The 8,335-nt window shown below is 39.0% G+C and overlaps 1 protein-coding gene across 1 annotated transcript; it reads left to right on the top strand.

Moving 5' to 3' along the window:
• The first annotated feature begins 3,891 nt into the window (after positions 1-3,891).
• On the top strand, positions 3,892-7,197 carry LOC115369196 (vegetative cell wall protein gp1-like). The gene is made up of 6 exons (XM_030065764.1): positions 3,892-3,903; positions 4,214-4,544; positions 5,982-6,041; positions 6,470-6,543; positions 6,881-6,924; positions 7,120-7,197. Exons 1-6 carry the CDS (start codon positions 3,892-3,894, stop codon positions 7,166-7,168), a joined length of 570 nt encoding a protein of 189 aa, XP_029921624.1. The 3' UTR covers positions 7,169-7,197.
• Positions 7,198-8,335: the final 1,138 nt, after the last annotated feature.

Here is an 8,335-nt window from a genome sequence, read left to right as displayed (position 1 = left end):
GCCCCCGTCAACAGTCCCACCACCTTTCTCCCTGTTCCTCCACCTATTCCTTCTTTTTTTATAACAACCCAACGGCTCTTTTAAGAGCCACTCCTACACCCTCATACCACCACCCCACACACAACCACTCCCTTCACACAAACAACCCCACACACACACACACACACACACACACACACACATTGTCTGTCTCTCTGTCTGTTTGTCTGTCTGTCGGTCTCTCTCTCTCTCTCTCTCTCTCTCTCTCTCTCCTTGAGGACCCACTGTCTTGAGGTAAGTTTTTTTTTAAATTAGCAACATGAGAAAAAAAATTAATTACAGCAATGACAATATGACCCCCCACCCCTCACCCCCCCACCCCCACCCCACACACACACACACACACTCTTTTTCCTTCTCTCTCCATCCCTGTTTCTGTGTCTGTTCCAGAAGCCCCGCTGTCAACAAGTAGACTGTATTGGCTTTATATTGTTTTATGTTTCCTTGCATATTGTTTGTTTGAGAAAGTGAAGTATTTTTCTTAATGTCTTTGTGTTTCTCTCACCCCCTCTCTCTTGTCTCTTTTAGAAATGCCAGGCCATGGTTCAACAGTGAGGAAATGTGTGGCGTGCAATGCAGCAATTAACGTGGCTTGCAAAACTTGCAAAATATGCAAAGTGGAGCAGCCATGTAAAATAAGATTAAAAAAAAAAATAGAGAAATTTGACAGTAAACGTGAGCGCTGGGTGCTTCAGCACCAAAAAAACAGGACCAGCTCTCACATCCAGGATGAAGCTCAGATGCTGGTATGGGATTGCCTTTATTGTGTTATTGCAGTTCAGTTCACAGTTGTTGCTACATACTAAAGTTTTTTAATATCTTTTTTTATGTGTGTGTTATTGTTTTTAAGCTAGAGAAATTACAGGCCCTAGGAATGAAGGCGATTTTGTTCCTGTCCAAACCTGGGAAGAAAACACAGAAATGGGTTTCTGATGTGTTGGCCCCCCGTTGCACACTAACAGAAACGTCTAGTACCTGTCTAGAAAGAATGAAGAGTCTGTTCGATGTTCTCATTCAAGGTAATCTTCATTTATTTATTTAAAAAGGTCTTTTAAAATTTAATATTGCATTATTGTTGCTCTTACTATACAACTAATTGCAACTAATTGGAAGAGATTAAAAGCTTACTAACTAGCTATGTAGCTGCTCATGTTTAATTATCAATAAAATAGAATAATTGCAGCTTTTTTTGGTTTTTACTCAAGTACAGAGCTCTGCAAATGTCATCATGATTTGAATTAGGGCTGGTTGATATGGACAAAATCAAATATCAGGATAGCTTTAACCAAATACCCCTATATATAGTGTTGCGATATTGTGGGGATGGGTATTGGTGCTTTCACTAAATATTTTCACCATGAGATTTTATCAGTAATCATCAATAATGCCTAAGTAAGGCAAACAGACATCAAGGAAATTATGATTTTTACATATAACTTATTCATTTAGAACAGGGCTGGGCAACATTTTTTTTTCACAGGGGACCGTACTGACTTGGATAAAGTAAGTGAAGGGCCACACAATTGACAACTGCATTCAAATATGAAATATACAGTGCAGAAATATGCCTAATTTGCAGCGGGCTTATGCTCCCTTCCCAGAACTGACTGTAAACAAGGACAAAATGCACCCAACTGAGGAGTCCAGACATTTTTTTTCAGCACAGCCCCAAAAATAATTTAAATTATCTCAAAGTCAGTGTGAACTGTACAAAATTCTAAATGTTGTCTGTTTCCTTTGTTGTTCATCTATTATGGTGTCATCTATCTATTTTATATTGCTGTGAAAACATCAGAAAATATTCTTTAAACAGTTATTTTTGTATTAAGGCTGTTAAAGTTTTCCACCAAAAACAAAATTTTACAAGACTACATTTGAACACATCATGATAACATGATGATACCTTCGTCTAATAGTAATTTTTACTTAATAGAGTTTGAATGAGTCATAATACAACTCAAAGTACCCTTGTAACGGAGTAGATGTCTGTGCTTTACTGAAGCACTGATGTTGTGCTGTTGTGGTAGGCTAGTTCAGTTTTACAGTAGACACACTGGACAGAGTTTTCATTTTGTTTCAGCTTGAAATGATACAAAACTCTGGAGACTTTTGTTTTCTCTGGCCTGTCTGTTCTCTTCGCCCCTCACTATATCCCTGGCTGAATCCAAACATGGTCTGGAAGTGCGGTAAATTTGGACATTTGAATTCAGACTCTCTTCCTCTAGTTTTCAGTCCTCACCAGATCCGCGTCATGAAATCACCTGTCGTCTTGTTCCAGTCATGTATTTACACTATAAGCGCATTGTCCAAGAGCAATGATCTAACGTGTGAAACACAGTGTGCTGTATACAACCTAGTTACATGGATTAAATGAAGCTTCAGTGCAATGAATTTGCATCTATGATTCTGAGTAACATTAGCCTAATCAAGTTACTCAAGGAATTCAGCCGTATTTGAGATAGTAATGCTTGTTTTTTATTGTTTTTTGGGGCAGACATTTTGTTTTCCTTACAGGACATCAACAGGCCAGATTGACCTGGTCTGTGGGCAAGGCCCTATTTTGCCCATGTGTGATTTAGAATAATCTATCATTTGATTGCTTGTTTTTAGGCCAAATACTCTTTTAATGTGTCTTTTAACTAGGGTTGTCCCATCATGGGGACGATCATGTGATCGGAAATCGGGGCCGATCACATGACTGAAGACTCGATCGGGACTCGGACGTTATGTCCCGATCAGGTATCGGATAAATAATATATATACATATGTATATTTATTGTTATTGTTTTTAATCACATTTCAATATATGGGCTATTAGTGATAAAAAATAAATGAGAATAAAATACCAACGTTTACAGGCCGGGTCCACCGACACCACTGACCAGCGCATGCGCGGAACACGGCAGCACGCAGCAGTTTGTTTTGAAGCTGAGGTGTGTGATATCAGAGAAACTCTAATACAGTAGACGGGCTCTGGTGATATGCTGCTACTATCACGGACGCACTGACATAGATTGTGAAACAAAGCGAAGAGGTGCCACTCCGCTGTATTTTTCGCTGGCTAACAGCAGCACACTGGCTTAGCTTGTCTATTCAGAGAAGAGGTATCACTTTGGCTTATTTTTCGATCTATGTTATCACATGCATACTACTGCTCATTCATTGGTAGCTGAATTGTTAGGTCTGTTTGATAAGCAATTTACATTGTTAAAACAAATAATAATTTAACATATTGTTACAGCAAAAAGTACTCTGTCAACCCTCAGGTGAAATAATTACAGATACATCCTCCTATCATTTTTGTTCAGTTTTATAGAAGTATCAGTTTTATAGAAGTATCGGATCGGGACTCGGTATCGGCAGATACTCAAAATCAAATGACTCGGACTCGGACTCGGGGGCAAAAAAACGTGATCGGGACATCCCTACTTTTAACCCAAAGTAATCAAACTCTGTTATTAATTAAGTACTTTTCCCTTTGAGGTTGGACCCCAATAGCCTCAGATGAGCCCCCGTCTGGACCACCAGTGGCCCCTCCAGACATCCAGGCATCAGTGGCCCCGCTCCCCCCAGCAGCTGCACCACTAGTGGTCCCACCAGACCACCAGGTAGGGCATGCCAACTAATCTGTCTGTGCATATTCTCATTCTTCCAGGTCATAGATATCTCAAAGGTATTCCGCCAGGTCAACTGGACTTAGTTATGTGTCTTAGAAGACATTTCGCCCCTTATCCAAGTGGCTTCATCAATTCACGCTGTTCACTAGACTAGTAAGGCTAGTCTGACACACATTCAAATGTTCAAATGTTGTCTTGTAAAATTTTGTTTTTGATTGAATATCTTTGATGTTAGATGACTAACAAAGTAAACAGACAACATTTAGAATTTTGTACAGTTCACACTGACTTTGAGATGGTTTCAATTATATATATTATATTTCTGCACTGTATGTTTCATGTTTGAATGCAGTTGTCAATTGTGTGGCCCTTCACTTACTTTATCCAAGTCAGTACGGTCCCCTGTGAAAAAAAAAATGTTGCCCAGCCCTGTTCTAAATGAATGGCTAGTCTGACCAGCTATTCTACTCTAATGAAAAGCATGAACTAATGGAGCCACTTGGATAAGGGGTGAAATGTCTTCTAAGACATATAACTAAGCCCAGGTCTTCCTCCAGCCAACAGTGGTCCCGCTCCCCCTAGCTCCAACACCACCACCAGCGGCCCCTCAGTACCACCAACCACCAGTGGCTCCGCTCCTCCCAGCTCCAACACCACCACCATCAGTGGCCCCGATCGCCCCAGCAGCTCCAACACCACCACCAGTGGCCCCTCAGTACCACCAGCCATCAGTGGCCCCGCTCCTCCCAGCTCCAACACCACCACCAGTGGCCCCGATCCCCCCAGCAGCTCCAACACCACCACCAGTGGCCCCGATCCCCCCAGCAGATCCAACACCACCACCATCAGTGGTCCCGATCCCCCGAGCAGCTCCAACACCACCACCAGGTATTACATCTGCAAACATGTGGCTGAGCTGATGGATAAAGCAACCATGATCCAAGGCAGTACCTCACCCAAACCATATAGAACATTTTCTGTAGTTAATAACATACATCTGAGATTAGGGATGTTCGTGTACTAATTTCCCTTACAGTTGAATGGAAATTTAAATGTAGACTAGTCAATTAGTCTGAAAGTAATAAAGTAGCCATTTGAAACAATTCATCATATTCTTTCAAATTAAAATCATCCTTTAAATGCTGAATTGTGTGGCACTTTGCAGCATATGTTGTAACTTTTGGAAGCCTTTCGATTCAGTTATAGCCAAAGGGTAATTTCCGTCTGTAGTCCCTTGACAGGTTGATGTACACATAATAAGTATAGAAAAACAAAGGACATAGACCCACAATACCACATTACAGTGACAGACATAAGACACCAAAAACAAAGTACAAGAGTAGGAACTGCAGTTGTAATAAATATACAGTAAAGTGACTAGTGCAGTGAAATCATAAGTTATTACACGATTCCTCAGGTATATTGCACAGAGTCCCAAATCAGAAACATGTATATTGCACAGACGCCATGCATGTAAATGTAAAGCCCATAGTGAAATTGCATATTGCTCGATTGCACAGGTCCCTTAGGTAAGTTGCACAGAATTTTGGATCATAAACATGTATATTGCACCAGAACCCATCATATGAAATTACCTGGGGCCGATAAATGATGACTTATGGGTTTGATGCATTGATGAATTTGGCGTCAGCAGCCTGCTCTTCACGCATGTTACACTGGTAACACACCACATGCATTTATATGCAGCTAAACAGCTCTATTTAAATATACAGCACAATACTGTTAGAGTCCTTTCGCATCGTCACCTGTCTATTTTCCATTGTGATCACAGGTACTTCATTGTGACTGTACAAGTCATTCAGCAGATTGAAATTCATTCATTAGCCTGCTAACATCAGAGCCTGTCATACTTTAAAGAGTAATTACCATGTGTTTTTGTGAATTCTTGATGAAGACAGTTTTATTCCCAAGCCTTCATGGTGAACTCATATTTCAAATTTCCCAGACATCTATTTTCCAACCGGAAAAATTTGGTCCATAATTAAAAGGAAAATGTCAGGGGCGTTCCTGTAGTTCAACTGGTAGAGCGCATATCACATGGCTTAGGCCTAAACCACAGTGATCAGGGCTCGAATCCGGCCTCAGGTGTTTTGCTGCATGTCATCCCCTCTCTCCCCCCTTTACTGTGAAACTCCACTGTCCCTAGAGCTGACCCCCCACCCTCCCTCCTCCCATCCTAGAAAAGTGCAATGCCAAATGACTAATCAGTTTTATCGGCAAATAATATCGTTAATGTGATTTTCTAGATAGATAAGTTTACACTTTTTTTGATATATTGCAAATGTTTTTTCCCTTATCTAACAGATGAAAGTGTGGAGGGAGGCTGTCCAGTTACCGGTGCAGCACTACAACATAAAAGGAAAGGTGTGTTGATATATTGTGTAAATCCATACATCTGATTGACACTAATTGATGAGTTTTCATGGAGACTGTTTTTTTTAATTATTATTATTTGGTTAGGTTTGGGCAAAATGTCAGATTTTGGGTAACTTGTGTGATTTAATCAATATCCCAAGAGTTTGATTTGGGTATTCTGTGCAAATCTTTGTACAGAATACAAATTTGGAGAGCACATGAATGCACTACAATACATACATCAGTCATATTTATATTATTACCCAACCCCATACTTTATTGATTACAGTAACTTACTGTGGCATAAAACCTCTGTAATAGTATTAAATACAGAAAGATAAAAATGTATAACCCATGCTATCACAGTAACCTCTTGCCAGCATACAAAAGTTTTACTTCGTGCATTGTAAAGCTATGTTTTTTTTTTTTCCTTTCAGAATGCCCACACACAGTGACGGGGAGCGGGGATTTTTACCCAGTGAAGAGGGTTGCCAAAACCCGAGTTATCAAGGTTAGATATAATAACAAGCACTACACCCATTTCCTCCCTCTACCCGATTCAGCTCATTCAATATTAAAAAGGAATATAAATTTAACATTTTCTGTCAATGAAGAGCCTGACATGCCATATTAATATACCAACAATTCAATATAATCATAAATTTAATATTCAGTGTTTCAGCTGGCAGTACATGATTCCAGGTAAAAACTGTGGAACCTCATTTTGATTGATTTTGCTGAATCACATGATTTTTACTTGTTTTGACCTGATTGTCTTGTAAGAGTATTTAAGAGAGTGCCATAACTGTTACCGAGTGGAGTAAACTGAAAATATTCTCTTTTTTTAGGGTCAAAAAATGAAGTATGTGGAGTGGGAGCCATGCAAAATCTGGTGTGTATGACCTTTTTTCAGTAACAAAGGACATTTATTCGACATAACTCAGGAAAATTTGGAAGTTAAAATTTGTTCTGAATACTTAATGAATATAAAGTAATGAGTATGTATTACATGTTGTCAATATAAAGTGTCTTAATGTATGTAAATTTTATCTTCATAACCCATTTTTTTTTCCTTTTTGTCTTACAGTGGAAAGAAGTGGCCTTTGCAGTGGGTGCCGGATAGTCAAACTTGCTAGGTTTTTGCAGCAAATTAGCAGCAATTCACGATTCCATTTCCATTTGTTGCTGTATTTAATTTTGCACTTTGTATTTTACAGTGTTGTTCTTGTTTGTCATGCAAAGATCTATTTTTGTTATGCTGGTTTACTGTACTTGTTGCAATAAAACATTGAAAAGTGAACTTGTTTCTGATTTAATAACACAAAATATTTAGTGAATAATCTAGCTAAGCATTTTTCGATGTCTGACATGTATGCCAAAACTCACACAACGTTTTGAAATAAATAACCCACTTTGAAAATTTTGGTCCATGTCATTATGTCCAAGGCAACCCAAGTCATTGCATCCTTAACTTTTCTTTCTATCTGGAAATCATAATGGCTCTCTTAGGACAAGCACACATGATATAATTGTCTTTGGACTATTTGAATGTACCTATTCTCAACAATTAAGTAACATATATTTAACATATGTCATCTTTAAGGTAAATGAGCAGATAATGATGTAATTAATTCATGTAGCCACTCACCTATATTACCAGGTTATACACACATAAGTTAAATGGGAGGCTGAATATAGCAGTTTTGCATTAATTGAAGCTGAGAGTCAAAGAGGTGTTCAGTAACAAGGCCAGCACCCCCAATACAGCAAGCTGTTTGCTTAGTAGGTAACTTCCACTGCTTTGAGCCCTGCCCTCAAGTCTTAATTGAAAACTAACCTTTAGTATTACTTAATGGTCAAAATCAGGATAATTTTTATTCATTATCACTCTGTTTGCTTCAGATAGAATGCAACAGATCAGGATTTGCTGGATTTTGCACATGGCCAAGGTTCATTGAAACTGTGTGATTATTAACAATAAACAAACAATTTTTAATTTCATGTAATGGACATGCAAAGGCCTCTGAAACTCAAGGTCTAAACCAAGACCGCAACCAACACTTTGCTGGGAGGGTCTCCACCCAGTGAACAGGCCAACATGTAAACTAAACTAAACTAAATATGTGACCAAAATGAGTCATTTCACATAGTACCATCCTGTCCATCATTCAGGCCATTATACATTGCATAACCACAGTCTATGGGCTTAACCCTAACCCTAACATGATGTAAGCCTCTGTTTTAGCATTTTTCCAGGAAAATAAGCTTTTCAGTTAGCCAAAACTACTAGTGTGGTTGTAAAT

Source organism: Myripristis murdjan, chromosome 12 (genome assembly GCF_902150065.1).
Source record: "Myripristis murdjan chromosome 12, fMyrMur1.1, whole genome shotgun sequence".
NCBI lineage: Eukaryota > Metazoa > Chordata > Actinopteri > Holocentriformes > Holocentridae > Myripristis > Myripristis murdjan.
This window is presented reverse-complemented; position numbering and strand designations above follow the sequence as displayed.

What these genes read in the sequence shown, in the direction of transcription:
- LOC115369196 (XM_030065764.1), top strand. An exon ending in ACTACAACATAAAAGGAAAG is followed by an intron (nt 6,042 to 6,469) that starts GTGTGTTGATAT and finishes TTTTCCTTTCAG; the next exon opens with AATGCCCACACACAGTGACG. An exon ending in TGGGAGCCATGCAAAATCTG is followed by an intron (nt 6,925 to 7,119) that starts GTGTGTATGACC and finishes TTTGTCTTACAG; the next exon opens with TGGAAAGAAGTGGCCTTTGC.